We start from the raw sequence: 16714 nt of genomic DNA on the forward strand, positions 1-16714 counted from the left end.
GTAGTGTCGTAGGGAGCCTGGAGGTAGGCAATTCTTTTGGCTCCTGGCGAGTCTAGAGTTGAATAGAGGGACAAAGGTGGAACATAGCTAAGATAACTACCGGGTCTCGAGGAAGCAATTCCTTTGGCTCCTGGCGAGTCTAGAGTTGAGGAGAGGGTCAAAAGTGGAGCAGTACTAGCCAAGATAACTACCGGGCCTCCCGCGTGCAGACTGTGATCAGATGCAGTGAGTAAAAAGGGAAACTAATAAGCAGGGTTGTTTGATTTAAATCACTAATGTCATTGATTTGAATCTTGATCTTATTACAGGGCAACAACATAGAATGGAAAAAATAAACAAAGAATAACTGTAAGTTTGATATTAATATTTTCCCTGTCAACTTCACAAATTTTCCTGAGCTGATATAGATGTATGTCTTCAGTCAGCCACACCTGGTCCATCTAGTGTCCTGGGGCAGAACAAGGCGTTGACCGCCTTTCTGACGGTGTGCCCTGCACACATTCTATATGTTTTTGGCTCATGATTTGGAGCCAAAACATTTAGAATGTGTGCAGGGCAACAATGGGTTAGCAACTTCAATTCATTCGCTTGTTGTAATTGCTTTCTCATCTTGTTGACAATAGCTGTATTAGATGCTTGAGTCTGTCCTCATATAGCAAATTTCTCACCTCGTGGATATTTTTTATGCCTCCATGGTCTAGTGGTGCGTGCCTAACTACGAATCCGCGGTCCTGGGTTCAAATCCCAACCTGGGCAGTCAGTGTGGAGCCCATCCAGCTGTTCATCCTCTCTCTGGCTGGTCGGTAAATGGGTACCTGGGGAAACCTGGGGAAGGTAAACTGCGGACCTGCGGCCACGCTCAGCTGTAGCGTATGCCCCCATCTTTACTCTTTGGGTTGGTCCCAGCCAATTGGTGGGTGGCGCAGGGAACTGTTTTATATTGCCGCCATCTTGCTTGAGTAATCCTCCCCACCCCCCCTTCCGATCCTCTTTAGAGAGTTTTGCTGGAGTCCAGGTTGATAGGCAGTCATCAGGACAGCATGTGGGTAGTCTTGGCCCCTCCAAACACTCAAGTGAACTAAAGAAAAGCTATTTAAAGGGACAAAAAACACCAACTATAGGAAGTGGCAGTGAAGGAAAGATTTGCAACATGTACCTCTATTTTTCAAAGAAACACTTCACATACACACATGGATCATCCACAGCCTTTTATGATACTTTCATTTGAAGCTGCTGTCATTTTTCTTTGCTTATTTTCAGTGAGGACATGTCCTAAACATGACATGATCTGGTTAGACTGTTAACAGACAAGACAGAGTTGTGGTGTGGTGCTGGCCATGGCTGGCTGGCTGCGGCTGGTCAGTCCTGGGACTGACTCACACAGCCAACCATGTTACTTCTGATGATGGAATATGATACAAGAATAATCCAACAAATGTTTCAAACAAATGTAGAGAATATTGATGTTTACATTCATTTAATTATTTTCATCTATAAAAAAAAATAAAAAAAAATCAATCAATTTAAATCACCTGTGCGTTGTGTTTCTACCTGACATTCTACCTATACACCTTTCCTCTCTTCTCTCCTCTCTCTCTCTTTTCTTTCTCTGCTTCCCTTCCTACATATACGGACCTACCTTCCTGCCTGCCTACCTACCTATCAGTCTAGTTACTTGCCTGTCTGTCTATCCTTCCTTGCCTTACCCTGCCCTTCTTATCCCCTACCTGTTCGTAGCCCTGTCCCTTCCTACACATATCCCCCTGTTTGTGTATATCACCTTCCTTCCTATTTACCATTCTTCCCTATTTATCTTATTCCTCTTCTCAACATTTACTGCCCTTCCACCCTCCCTATCCTATACATACCTGTCCCCTCCCACCTGTTAACTCATTAGGTATTATTTTTGTCACCCTATTTTATTCTTACTTTATTGTCACTTTCCCTTTTTTATTTTTCACATCCATGTCTGCTAATTGAGGGGACTGTTTAGGATTATATATATTTTTTTCCTTGATGCCTATTCTTGGATTTAGATAATAATGATAATTCCTCCCTCTAATTACCCTCTCCCATCCCCCTCTCCCTCTAACTCCCCTCTCCCCTCCTCCCCTCCCTCTAACTACCCTCTCCCATCCCCCTCTCCCTCTAACTCCCCTCTCCCCTCCTCCCCTCCCTCTAACTACCCTCTCCCCTCCTCCTCTCCCTCTAACTACCCTCTCCCTTCCTCCGCACCCTCTAACTACCCTCTCCCCTCCTCCCCTCCCTCTAACTACCCTCTCCCCTCCTCCCCTCCTCTTCTCACCTCCCCTGTCTCCCCAGTAAGCTGGTGGAGGTGCTGCAGGGGCGGGGGGTGGATGTGTACCTGGTGTCTGGGGGGTTCTGCTCCCTCATCGCCCCCGTGGCCAAGCTGCTCAACATCCCCCTCGAGAACATCTTCGCCAACAGACTCAAGTTCTTCTTTGACGGTGAGGCGGAGGGAGGGATTAAGGGAGGGGGAGAGAAGGGTTTTTTTTTTTTTTTTTTTTTTTTTTTTTACGTTCTGTCCATAACACTGTTGGTCTCTCTTGAGGTTTAGTTCTAGTGGCTGCCGTGATGTGTGACTCTTGCCTGACCCACGCTGCCCCCCGGTGTTCCTTTTGATCTAAGCCACAGTAACCAATATAAATAAAATCCGCCTGTACCAGTAACGGGCTGGGTCCCACAAGATACCACCCAAGAAAGCCTACAAGCACTATAGGCAACACATACAAAAAGGAAAAGAAAAGAAAAGAAAAAGAAGTTATGGTTGACTGAGAGTGCAGAAGTGTCACCCACCAGCAGACCGACCCAAGGGTTAACCTCCGGAGGGCTCTGTGTGTAGGCCCTTGGAACACCCAGAGCCTCTCAGAGGATCACCGACTGCCCTGCCTATCAGATGAGCTCAGAAGAGTTAGGGTGGACATAGTGGCACTCTCTGAGATGAGGATGCCTGGCAGTAGCGAGATCGGTAGTGGAGGGTACACCTACTACTGGTCCGTTTTAACCCATCCGCTGCGATTGGCACAGATTTGGCCTTCACTGGTAGCCCAGGTAACATACACTCCCAGGTCTTTCTCTGCCTCTGTGGTGGATAGTGGAGTGTTTCCCATGTGGTATTGGCATGCTGGATATCCCCTCCCAAGGTGCAGGACTTTACATTTTCCTTCATTGAATTGCAGCGGCCACTTTTTGTTCCATTCCTGTGGCTTGGTGATGTCTTCTGGTAGGAAATCCACAGTCAAGGGGTTAATGTACTTATGGGCGTCTCCAGCCAACTGTAGCCTTGTGTGGGTGAGGCTTTTCCGGCTGATGAGAGTATGGTGTGATAGGGGCTGTTAGTGGGACCTTTACTTTACTTTCTTTTATCCCTCAGTTATCCACAGATTAACTTATTTTCTTTCTCTACACTTCCTTGTAATGTATGTTTTTTCCCCTTATCCCACTTACATGTCTTAATTCTCAACAGGTGTGCATCAGGTGGTGTTCAAATCTTAATGCTTTACCTTCTGTTTTTTTTCCTAACTTTATCTATCCACATACTGTATATTTTTTTGTTATTTTTTGTCATGTTGTTTTGTCCATATATCTATCCACATACAGTATAGCTTTTTTGTTATTTTTTGGCATGTTTTTTTTCCACATATATCTAACCACTTATCTTTTTTGTTATTTTTTGGCATTTTTTTTGCACATATATCTATCCACATTTATCTTTTTTGTTATTTTTGTCATGTTATTTTCCACAGATATCTATCCATATCTATCTTTTTTGTTATTTTTGTCATGTTTTTTTCCCACATATATCCAACCACATGTATCTTTTTTGTTATTTTTTGTCTTGTTGTTTCCCACATATATCTTTCCACATATCTTTTTTGTTATTTTTTGTCATGTTTTTTTTTCCCTCTCCCTTCAGCCACTTACCTCTCTCACCCCCACACAGGTGAATATGGCGGCTTTGATGAGGGGCAGCTAACGAGTCGGTCGGGCGGCAAGGCGGAGGTTGTGTCGTACCTGAAGCGGCGCGAGGGATACACCCGCGTCGTCATGGTGGGCGACGGCATTACGGACCTGGAGGCCTGCCCCCCCGCCGACGCCTTCATCGGTGAGGGAGGGAGACTTATATAGACATAGGGTCATATTTTAAAACATTCCGCCGCCCAAGTTCACATATTTGACAAGTCTTTCGTAGGAGTTTTGGGCATTTCCAGGAGTAGTTTTATGACCCTGGTGATAGTTTGACACTTCTTCTGTACTATGAACCTAAAGAACATATTTGACAAGGCTTTCGTAGGAGTTTTGGGCATTTCCAGGAGTAGTTTTATGACCCTGGTGGTAGTCTGACCCTTCCTCTGTACCATGAACCTAAAGAAACACACATTTGACAAGGCTTTCATAGGAGTTTTGGGCATTTCCAGGAGTAGTTTTATGACCCTGGTGGTAGTTTGACCCTTCCTCTGTACCATGAACCTAAAGAAACACACATTTGACAAGGCTTTCATAGGAGTTTAGGGCATTTCCAGGAGTAGTTTTATGACCCTGGTGGTAGTCTGACCCTTCCTCTGTACCATGAACCTAAAGAACATATTTGACAAGGCTTTCATAGGAATTTTGGGCATTTCCTGGAGTAGTTTTATGACCCTCGTGGTAGTTTGACCCTTCTTCTGTACTATGAACCTAAAGAACATATTTGACAAGACTTTCATAGGAGTTTTGGGCATTTCCAGGAGTAGTTTTATGACCCTGGTGGTAGTCTGACCCTTCCTCTGTACCATGAACCTAAAGAAACACACATTTGACAAGGCATTAAAAGGAGTTTGGGGCATTTCCAGGAGTAGTTTTATGACCCTGGTGGTAGTTTGACCCTTCCTCTGTACCATGAACCTAGGAAACACACATTTGACAAGGCTTTCATAGGAGTTTTGGGCATTTCCAGGAGTAGTTTTATGACCCTGGTGGTAGTTTGACCCTTCCTCTGTACCATGAACCTAAAGAACATATTTGACAAGGCTTTCATAGGAGTTTTGGGCATTTCCAGGAGTAGTTTTATGACCCTGGTGATAGTTTGACCCTTCCTCTGTACCATGAACCTAAAGAACATATTTGACAAGGCTTTCATAGGAGTTTTGGGCATTTCCAGGAGTAGTTTTATGACCCTCGTGGTAGTTTGACCCTTCCTCTGTACCATGAACCTAAAGAAACACATTTGACAAGGCTTTCATAGGAGTTTTGGGCATTTCCAGGGGTAGTTTTATGACCCTGGTGGTAGTCTGACCCTTCCTCTGTACAATGAACCTAAAGAAACACACATTTGACAAGGCTTTCATAGGAGTTTTGGGCATTTCCAGGAGTAGTTTTATGACCCTGGTGGTAGTCTGACCCTTCCTCTGTACAATGAACCTAAAGAAACACATTTGACAAGGCTTTCATAGGAATTTTGGGCATTTCCAGGAGTAGTTTTATGACCCTGGTGGTAGTCTGACCCTTCCTCTGTACCATGAATCTAAAGAAACACTCATTAGAACGAAACTCCATCTCTTCTCTCTTACTAAATCAGCTTCCTCGAGGTTGGGCGTTCTGTAACATCTCCACCAGTTCTTTTCCCCTGCACACACACACAGCCCTTTTGGATGGAGTAAGGTCTAAGGCTCTTCGTCTCATCATTTCCCTTCTCTTAACCCGGTAGCAACGACGGGCCAAATTTGTGGCCTTACCATGTAGCAACGACGGGCCAAATTTGTGCCAAGAGATAAACCCCCCAAAATAGATGATGCATAATCTGATCACAAATGCTTTGATATATATCATGAAATGGTTTGTGTGAGGGGTGATATTTTCTCATTTTTCTCGCTTAGAGGGACCTTTAAGAAACATGATCTCCGGGGCTTCCAAGTTAACTCAAAATCTTAACTGGAATCTTCATATCTCTTCTCTTACTAAATCAGCTTCCTCGAGGTTGGGCGTTCCGTATCGTCTCCGCCAGTTCTTCTCCCCCGCACAGATGCTGTCCATATATAAGAGCCTTATCCACCCTCGTATGGAGTATGCATCTCGTGTGGGGGCCTTCACAAACACAGCCCTTTTGGATAGAGTAAAGTCTAAGGGTCGCATCATAAGACATTTCGACGCCCAAGAACACATATTTGACAAGGTTTTCGTAGGAGTTGAGGGCATTTCCAGGAGTAGTTTTATGACCCCGGTAGTAGTTTGACCCTTCTTCTGTACCATTAACCTGAAGAAACACTCATTAGAACCCGACTGACCCCCTCTTTGACCTTTAGAAATAGTTGATGTGAGAAGCGATGGTGTCTTAAAATACGGCCCTAAGGCTCTTCATCTCATCAATTCCCCTCTCTTAAATTCTTCCCCTCTTTACAGGGTTTGGCGGCAATGTGGTGCGGCCCGCTGTACGTAGTCAGTCCACTTGGTTCGTGCATGACTTTGCCACGCTGATCACTGAGCTGGAGAAGGAAGACTAGCGTTTACCCCCCCAGCGCTGACCTCCTGCGCTGACCTCACTGAATGAATGGATGGTTGATAGAGGAAGGGAGAGATGGATGAGGGAGTTAGTTGACCGGCTGACTAATGGGTTGGCTGATTGACTGACTTGCTGACTAATTGGTTGAGTCATTGCTTGGTTGACTGACTGGTTTGCTGACTAATTTATTGACTTGACTGTTTGACCTGCTGACTAAATTGTTGACTGACTGGCTGACTGACTGACTAAATGGGTGACTGACTGGCTGGCTGACTGACTAAATGGGTGACTGACTGGCTGACTGACTGACTAAATGGGTGACTGACTGGCTGACTGACTGACTAAATGGTTGACTGACTGGCTGACTGACTGACTAAATGGTTGACTGACTGGCTGACTGACTGACTAAATGGTTGACTGACTGGCTGACTGACTGACTAAATGGTTGACTGACTGGCTGACTGACTGACTAAATGGTTGACTGACTGGCTGACTGACTGACTAAATGGGTGACTGACTGGCTGACTGACTGACTAAATGGGTGACTGACTGGCTGACTGACTGGCTGGCTGACTGACTGACTGACTGACTAAATGGGTGACTGACTGGCTGACTGACTGACTAAATGGGTGACTGACTGGCTGACTGACTGACTAAATGGGTGACTGACTGGCTGACTGACTGACTAAATGGGTGACTGACTGGCTAACTGACTGACTAAATGGGTGGCTGACTGGCTGACTGGCTGCCTGACTGACTGACTGACTGGCTGACTGGTTGACTGGTTGACTGGTTAACTCCCACCACGAACGCACATCCATCCACCATAACAAGCTGCCAAAATATCAGAAAGAAGATAATTTAGAAAGCAAAAAGAAGTACATAGGTGAGTCTTTTGTAGCTTGAGGGAAAAGTGTATTATTTTTGTTAAAGGAGAGAGTGGATATATTTTGTTAGTCCCGATGTTGGTTTTGTATTACCTTTGTGTGTATAAGGGTGTGTGTTAGGGAAGGGGGGGTAGGGAGAGAGAGAGAGGGAGGGTAGTGTGTGTGTGTGTATATATATTGTGTGTGTGTGTGTTGCTTTGATTTCATGGACAAACACACAAACAGATCTAAAGGTGGACACATACACACCTGCACACCTTAATCAACACACACACACACACACACACACACACACACACACACACACACACACACACACACCAATTATAAGTCTGTAAACAAGGACTCATCAATAGTTTGTGTGTGAGAGGCAAACAAGAGAGAGAGAGAGAGAGATGAGAGGGATAAGGTAGTGTAGAAATAAGAGAAATAAGAGAAATAAAGAGAATGAGAAGGAATAAGAGAGAATAAAAGTGGATCAAAACATAATATCCAATGCTCTTATGTTTGTGTTAGGTATCATTGAGTGTGTGTGTGTGTGTGTGTGTGTGTGTATATATATATAGTGCCAATCTTACTGTTGAAACGCATACATGAAAAGCGAAATTACACACACGAACAGTATTTGAAAACGTATATATGTACATAGGAAGATGAGAAGAATAACTTATAAATATATAGACCAAAGGAAAAGCCCTAAGCAGATACAGTGTGACGGAAGGAAGGAGTTTATTGGACACATTGACATAGAACATTTACATTGAAACTTGAAACTCTAAGCATAGGATTGAAACATATGGAAACACTTGAGAGAGTCCTATGTCTTACTGTTGAGTGATAGAGACTGGTGATGGTGATGGTGGTGATAGTGGTGATGGTGATGATGGTGATGGTGGTGATGATGGTGGTGGTGATGATGGTAATGATGGTGATGGTGGTGGTGATAGTGATGATGGTGATGGTAGTGATGATGGTGATATCACGGTGGTGGTGATGGTGATGGTGGTGATGATGGTAATGGTGATGGTGGTGATGATGGTGATGGTGGTGATGGTGGTGATGGTGATGATGTTGGTGATGGTGATGATGGTGGTGATGGTGATGGTGATGGTGGTGATGGTGATGGTGATGATGGTGGTGGTGATGATGGTGATGATGGTGATGGTAATGATGGTGGTGATGGTGATGGTGGTGATGATAATGAAGGTGATGGTGACAGTGTATATATGTGTGTATATGAGGTGCCTAGAGTATAAGGATGAAGTCACAGTTTTCAAGTTTTGGAATTAAGAAAAAAAACAAAAATCGTAACTTGTCCATCGGCTTTGCTTTGAAAAAAACATAATTCATTTGTTGAGTAATACACGTAACTGATTTTGTGAGTACAGATTTCCCATGTGATGAATAGTACAGGCAATTAGTTTTTTAATATCACAAGCACACTTAACTATGGTTCATTTTCAATATTTCATTCTTACGATCACCTTTCTTCATTTTCCTTTGCTCTCATCTTTTTAATAGGACAGGTAACGCTTGTGTTGAATAGTACTGGCAATTAGTTTTTTAATATCACAAGCACAGGCCTCCCCCACTTGACTATGGTTCATTTTCAATATTTCATTCTTACGATCGCCTTTCTTCTTTTTCCTTTGCTCTCATCTTTTTAACAGAGCAGGTAACGCTTGTGTTGAATAGTACAGGCAATTAGTTTTTTAATATCACAAGCACAGGCCTCCTCCACTTAACTATGGTTCATTTTCAATATTTCATTCTTACGATCGCCTTTCTTCTTTTTCCTTTGCTCTCATCTTTTTAATAGGACAGGTAATGCTTGTGTTGAATAGTACAGGCAATTAGTTTTTTAATATCACAAGCACAGGCCTCCCCCACTATGGCTTGTTTCACTATATTTCATTCCTACAATTACCTTTCTTCATTCTCCTTCGCTCCCTTGAACTGAAGAAGCAAAAGACCTTCATATATTCACACTAAACTCTCCTTGACCTCACCTCCATGCCTGCCCCTGGTGACCTCATCCTCGCGCTCCAGACGCCTCACTAAGATGACTTCAGTTCCTCTGCACTCACGGCAACACATCAACGTCCATAGAGAAATAAAGACATCATCCTCGTTCAGCAGGAATATAGTGTTATTTTCATTCCCTTATTTTTTTTCTTTAACAGGCATATTTTTTTTTCATTCCCCTTTATTTAATTCATTTTTTATTTGTATTTATCTTATTTTTTCTTTGTTTTCTTCAATAGGCATTTTTTATTTATGCTCATTTCCTTTTTTTTTTTTTTTTTTTTTTTTTGTGTGTGTGTGTGTGTGTGTGTGTGTGTGTGTGTTTGTGTGTGTGTGTTTTGTCATGGAGCTGCGACCTATTATCAAACTGGTGAGGTCAAGTATGTTTTTGTTCTCTCCTTTTTTCCTTTCTCTCTCTCTCTCTCTCTCTCTCTCTCTCTCTCTCTCTCTCTCTCTCTCTCTCTCTCTCTCTCTCTCTCTCTCTCTCTCTCTCTCTCTCTCTCTCTCTCTCTCTCTCTCTCTCTCTCTCTCTCTCTCTCTCTCTTCATCATTCCCGGTGCAATATTTTCATCATTCACTAAATTTAATCATCATGTCGGGTCTTTGCTAATCTGCTTTCTTCCTTTTTTTCTTTTATAGATATCTTTTTGTTCTTTCCTTATATATTTTTCTCTTATTGTATTTTTAAGTCTGTTTCATGATTGTTTTATTTCATTGTGCTTTAGTTTCTTCAGTTCTGATCTTCAACTACATCAGCTGACCTTAAAGAAAAAAGTTCATAAGTTCATAGTTTTTTTTCACATTTCCATTTTTCATTCGTTTCCTGAAGTTTTTAATGTGTATTTTATGTGGTTGTACGTTAGGCAGTATAAAAAAAATGTTGATATTTTTGGTATTTATTTTCTTAGCTTCCAAGTATATGGGTCGTATTATGAAACATTTCGTCACTCAAGAACACATATTTGACAAGGCATTTGTAGGAGTTGTGGGCATTTCCAGGTGTAGTTATGACCCTGGTGGTAGTGTGACCCTTCCTCTGTACGGTGAACCTGAAGAAACACTCATTAGAACCCGACTGACCCCCTCTTTGACCTTTAGAAACAGCTGATGTGAGAACTGAAAGTGTCTTGTAATACTGACCTATATTTTAAGTGTGTGGGTGGTGGGGAGTGTTTAAAGTTGTGATAGCTTTTTTATCACCGTCACAGACGCCGATAAACAGATCGTCCATCTTGTTCTCTTCAAGTTTTTGTCCTGGCTTACCCGTGCATTGTAGACATGACATTATATAATAAGCCCTGATGAACCCTACATGGCATTATATATATATATATATATATATATATATATATATATATATATATATATATATATATATATATATATATATATATATATATATTTTTTTTTTTTTTACGTCTTGGCCTGTGGCGCTGGTAGGCCTTCATAGTAGGGCCTGATGGTCGGCCCCAGCCCGTTGTGGTGCAGGCAAGTGTTTATAGTGGTGCCATCTTCACTTTTCAGCATTTTCCATTTTAGACCCCTGGTTGCATAATATAAATTGTTGGGGGTGTGTTGGAGGGTCAGGCGACGCCGATCTAGCACAGTGTTTGTGCTATCAACACTTGTTCCAAGTGTGTGTTGTAAACAAAGCGGAGAAAAGAAACACAAGAACAAGGATTCTGACACTTAAATTAGGATGTTGATAAAAAAAAAAATGTTCAGCGGTTGTTACGCTGAGAATGAGAATATAATATAAACAGTTTCAATAATATTACAGCATAATAAAAAAAAAATATGACTTCCACAATTTTTTTTTTATATGAACACAATAAAAAAATCAAAGCTGAATTATCATTACACTGGGGAACACAGAGGAGAGTATCAGGACACCACTCCACACAAAATTGACCTCTCTTTTGGCCACTCTACTTGTATTTTTTTCCAGGAGCAGTTTTATGAGCCGGCCTTTTTTCCCACACTTTTTTATGCCCTTGAGCTGCTTCCTTCCCTGTAAGAAAACAAAAAAACATTGAAAGTGATGATAATGAAAACAATTTAAATCATTTTGCTCTCACTTAACCCAGTAGCAGCGACGGGCCAAATTTGTGCCATGACATAAACCCCCCAAAATAGATGATACATAACATGATCACAAATGTTTTGATATATATTATGAAATGGTTTGTGTGAGGGGTGATTTTTTTTAATTTTTTTCACTTGGAGGGACCATTAAGAAACATGATCCCTGATGCTACCGGGTTAAGAATATATATTAATTACCCATACTAGGTACATCTTTCGTATCAAGACAGAAATAATCAAAACTGAATTATTATGAAATTAAAACACCTGAAAACACCGTGACAAATAGTGATAACCGTAAGTCGTCCAAATACATAAATGATTCTCTTATACATTAATATAATAGACTCCCCCTCATCGCTGTATATAGTGTAACGTACAGCCGTGTAGTGTATTGCTGTGTGTAGTGTGTCCAGCGGGTGTGTGGAGGTTTGTACGCCATGTTTTGATATGTAATGTTCAGTAAAAGGGTTGAAAAAATGGATTCGTTTTCTCTCTTTCTTGGTGTGTGTGTGTGTGTGTGTGTGTGTGTGTGTGTGTGTGTGTGTGTGTGTGTTTAAGAGGTGATAAAGAGAAAAAAAAGGTACAGACAGACAGACAAAGAGATAGACAGACAAACAGTGAATCAGTAAAAAAGGACAAAGAAAAAAACAAGATAAAGGAAAATATATGTAGTCATCCTGAGAGAGAGAGAGAGAGAGAGAGAGAGAGAGAGAGAGAGTATGACAGTGATGACTTTCCATAAAACACACACAAACACACACACACACACACACACACACACACACACAATGCTGGGCAATTCCGCCACTTTTTGCATCACTGCGCCACCGACACACTACCAAAATATCGGTGCAGTTACACAGTGACGCAAAATTTGTAAAAGTGTCGTGGTGGCGGAAGTTCAAATTTTAGCGCCACTTTTTGCGACACTCCCGAAAAAAAAATGGGATTCCAGGAAATGAAGGACATGGAACAGTGGCATAGCAATTGCAACACTGTTTTCTTCCTTCCCCTTCCCCTAACTCAACCTTCCCTTCCCTTCCCTTCCCTTCCCTTCCCTTCCTCCTTTCTTCCTTCCCCTTCCCCTAACTCAACCTTCCCTTCCCTTCCCTTCCCTTCCTCCTTTCTTCCTTCCCCTTCCCCTAACTCAACCTTCCCTTCCCTTCCCTTCCCTTCCTCCTTTCTTCCTTCCCTTTCCCCTAACACAACCTTCCCTTCCCTTCCCTTCCCGTCCTCCTTTCTTCCTTCCCCTTCCCCTAACTCAACCTTCCCTTCCCTTCCTTCCTTCCTCCTTTCTTCCTTCCTTCCCTAACTCAACCTTCCTTCCTTCCTTCCTTCCTTCCTTCCTTCCTCCTTTCTTCCTTCCTTCCCCTAACTCAACCTTCCCTTCCTTCCTTCCTTCCTTCCTCCTTTCTTCCTTCCTTCCCCTAACTCAACCTTCCCTTCCTTCCTTCCTTCCTTCCTCCTTTCCTTCCCCTTCCCTAACTCAACCTTCCTTCCTTCCTTCCTTCCTTCCTTTCTTCCTTCCCTTCCCCTAACTCAACCTTCCTTCCTTCCTTCCTTCCTCCTTTCTTCCTTCCTTCCCCTTCCTTCCCTTCCCTTCCTTCCTTCCTCCTTTCTTCCTTCCCTTCCCTAACTCAACCTTCCTTCCTTCCCTTCCCTTACTCATTTCTTCCTTCCCCTTCCCCTAACTCAACCTTCCTTCCCTTCCCTTCCTTCCTCCTTTCTTCCTTCCTTCCCCTAACTCAACCTTCCCTTCCTTCCCTTCCTTCCTTCCTTCCTTCCTTTCTTCCTTCCTTCCCCTAACTCAACCTTCCTTCCTTCCTTCCTTCCCTTCCTCCTTTCTTCCTTCCCTTCCCCTAACTCCTTCCTTCCTTCCTTCCTTCCTTCCTCCTTTCTTCCTTCCCCTTCCCCTAACTCAACCTTCCTTCCCTTCCCTTCCTTCCTCCTTTCTTCCTTCCCCTTCCCTAACTCAACCTTCCCTTCCTTCCCTTCCTTCCTTCCTTCCTCCTTTCTTCCCTCCTTTCTCAACCTTCCTTCCTTCCTTCCTTCCTCCTTTCTTCCTTCCCTTCCCCTAACTCAACCTTCCTTCCTTCCTTCCTTCCTTCCTTCCTCCTTTCTTCCCTCCTTCCCTAACTCAACCTTCCTTCCTTCCTCCTTTCTTCCTTCCTTCCCTAACTCAACCTTCCTTCCTTCCTTCCTCCTTTCTTCCTTCCTTCCCCTAACTCAACCTTCCTTCCCTTCCTTCCTTCCTCCTTTCTTCCCTCCTTCCCCTAACTCAACCTTCCTTCCCTTCCTTCCTTCCTCCTTTCTTCCTTCCTTCCCCTAACTCAACCTTCCCTTCCTTCCTTCCTTCCTCCTTTCTTCCTTCCCTTCCCTAACTCAACCTTCCCTTCCTTCCTTCCTCCTTTCTTCTTCCTTCCCCTAACTCTTCCTTCCTTCCCTTCCCTTCCTCCTTTCTTCCATCCCCTTCCCCTAACTCAACCTTCCCTTCCCTTCCCTTCCTCGTTACTTACCTTCCCTTCCCCTAACTCAACCTTCCCTTCCCTTCCCTTCCTCCTTTCTTCCTTCCCCTTCCCCTAACTCAACCTTCCCTTCCCTTCCCTTCCCTTCCCTTCCCTTCCTCCTTTCTTCCCTCCCCTTCCCCTAACTCAACCTTCCTTTCCCTTCCTCCTTTTTTCCTTCCCCTTCCCCTAACTCAACCTTCCTTCCCTTCCTTCCTTCCTTCCTCCTTTCTTCCTTCCCTTCCCCTAACTCAACCTTCCTTCCCTTCCTTCCCTTCCTCCTTTCTTCCTTCCCTTCCCCTAACTCAACCTTCCTTCCCTTCCTTCCTTCCTCCTTTCTTCCTTCCTTCCCCTAACTCAACCTTCCCTTCCTCCCTACCTTCCCTTCCTCCTTTCTTCCCTCCTTCCCCTAACTCAACCTTCCCTTCCTTCCTTCCTTCCTTCCTCCTTTCTTCCTTCCCCTTCCCTAACTCCTTCCTTCCCTTCCTTCCTTCCCTTCCTCCTTTCTTCCTTCCCCTTCCCTAACTCAACCTTCCTTCCCTTCCTTCCTTCCTCCTTTCTTCCCTCCTTCCCCTAACTCAACCTTCCTTCCCTTCCCTTTCCTTCCTCCTTTCTTCCTTCCCCTTCCCCTAACTCACCCTTCCCTTCGCTTCCCTTCCCTTCCTCCTTTCTTCCCCTTCCCCTAACTCAACCTTCCCCTCCCTTCCCTTCCCTTCCTCCTTTCTTCCTTCCCCTTCCCCTAACTCAACCTTCCTTCCTTCCTTCCTCCTTTCTTCCTCCTTCCCCTAACTCAACCTTCCTTCCTTCCTTCCTTCCTCCTTTCTTCCTTCCCCTTCCCTAACTTAATCTTCCCTTCCTTCCCTTCCTTTCCCTTCCTCCTTTCTTCCTTCCCCTTCCCCTACCCTTCGCTTCCTTCCTTCCCTTCCTCCTTTCTTCCTTCCCTTCCCCTAACAACCTTTCCTTCCTTCCCTTCCTCCTTTCTTCCTTCCCCTTCCCCTAACCTTCCTTTCCTTCTCTTCCCTTCCTTCCTCCTTTCTTCCCCTTCCCCTAACTTAACCTTCCCTTCCCTTCCCTTCCCTTCCTCCTTTCTTCCTTCCCCTTCCCCTAACTCAACCTTCCCTTCCCTTCCCTTCCCTTCCTCCTTTCTTCCTTCCCCTTCCCCTAACTTAACCTTCCCTTCCCTTCCCTTCTCTTCCTCCTTTCTTCCTTCCCCTTCCCCTAACTCAACTTTCCCTTTCTCCTTTCTTCCTTGTCCTTCCCCTAAGTCAAGTTTCCCTTCCTTTCCCTTCCCTTCCCTTTCATTCCCTTCCTCCTTTCTTCCTTCCCTTCCTCCTTCCTTTCTTTCTGGTAGAATTCAACATCACAGAGCGCTACTTCAAATGTTTTGGGTAAATATTTCAAGTGTTTGCCTCCTCTGGGAGAAATCCTGGATACACACTGCCATGGAGGAGGAACAGCAGGAGGTGGAGTACAAGAAAAGAGTAACGACTAAAATTAGACAGAGACAGTGCGAGATATAGATTTTTTTTTTTTTTTTTTTTATTTATTATTAATTTTTTTTTTTACTGTTCGTCTGTTTGTAAAGTACTAAACTCAGTAAACTGTGACATGTACTTAAGTAATTTTGATTTAAAAAAGTGTAAAACTATTTTGAATAAAACTGATATATTTTGGGACTTATAGTACAATAGTTTTATATTAATATATAGTATTTATAAGTTATATTTTTGGTGGCGCACTAAATTATTTAAGTGTTGCACTTAAGTAAAAGTGTTGCAGGGGCGCATGACGCAATACCCCCCGCAAATTGACGCGCCCAGCATTACACACACACACACACACACACACACACACACACACACACACACACACACACACACACACCAATCACCCTGAAGAAGCTTGTTTTATCTAATCACACTCAGATACACAATTAAAAAAATGGTAATCTGTGTATTGATTTATTATTATTATTATTATTATTATTATTATTATTATTATTATTATTATTATTATTATTATTATTATTATTATTATTATTATTATTATTATTATTATTATTATTATTATTAGTTGTAGTAGTAGTAGTAGCAGTAGTAGTGGTGGTGGTGATGGTAGTAGTAGTGGTAGTAATAGAAGTATCAAAATAAATATCAATAGTAGTAGTAGTAGTAACAGTAGTAGTAGTAGTAGTAGTAGTAGTAGTAGCAGTCCATCCCCTTACGTAACCAACAAACTAACAAACAAAGTCGTACTCTAGGACATAAAAACAAAGAAAAACAAACAAAAACTTATCGGAGAGTGACTCAGTAGGGTTCGGAGGGAAGACAACGAGGAGGAGAAAAAGATAAGAAGAAAAGAAAATGATAAACGAAAATTCCCACGTCTCGAAGTTATCATTGTCTTGTTATTGTTGTTGTTGTTGTTGTTGTTGTTGTTGTTGTTGTTGTTGTTGTGATTACGTCTCATTTATTACTTTTTTACTTACGTTTTTTTTTCTATTCATTCTTTCTTCCTTCCTTCCTTCCTTTCCTCTTTCCTTCCTTCCTTCCTCCCTTCATTCACTCCTTCATTCATTTCATCTTCTCTCTCTTACTCCCTTTCTCCCTTTCTCCTCCCTTTTCTTCTCTCTCCCTCTCTTCCTTCCCTTCTTCATCTCTTCCTTCCTTCCTTCCTTCCTTCCTTCCTTCATACATTCACTCCCTCATTAA

General features: G+C 42.9%; 1 protein-coding gene and 1 long non-coding RNA gene across 3 annotated transcripts in view; one reads left to right on the forward strand and one right to left on the reverse strand.

The window, feature by feature from the left end:
- The window catches only part of LOC126982310 (phosphoserine phosphatase-like), a 26890-nt gene extending 15273 nt beyond the window's left edge, over positions 1 to 11617 (forward strand). Inside the window, exons 4-7 of one of the 2 annotated variants that reach the window (XM_050834309.1) lie at positions 2323 to 2468; positions 3965 to 4126; positions 6400 to 8912; positions 9062 to 11617. In XM_050834309.1, coding sequence (XP_050690266.1) covers positions 2323 to 2468; positions 3965 to 4126; positions 6400 to 6500 — 409 coding nt within the window. In that variant the 3' untranslated portion in view covers positions 6501 to 8912; positions 9062 to 11617. The remainder of the gene's footprint in view (positions 1 to 2322; positions 2469 to 3964; positions 4127 to 6399; positions 8913 to 9061) is intronic. The other variant, XM_050834310.1, reaches the window with a different exon arrangement.
- An 889-nt stretch (positions 11618 to 12506) lies between these two features.
- LOC126982005 (uncharacterized) lies at positions 12507 to 15455 on the reverse strand. Its single transcript, XR_007734450.1, has 3 exons — positions 15061 to 15455; positions 14037 to 14088; positions 12507 to 12651 (listed from the first exon to the last, which is right to left on the reverse strand). It is a non-coding gene; the product is annotated as an uncharacterized LOC126982005 (long non-coding RNA).
- Between the last annotated feature and the right edge of the window lie 1259 nt (positions 15456 to 16714).

This window comes from Eriocheir sinensis, chromosome 50 (assembly GCF_024679095.1).
Source record: "Eriocheir sinensis breed Jianghai 21 chromosome 50, ASM2467909v1, whole genome shotgun sequence".
NCBI lineage: Eukaryota > Metazoa > Arthropoda > Malacostraca > Decapoda > Varunidae > Eriocheir > Eriocheir sinensis.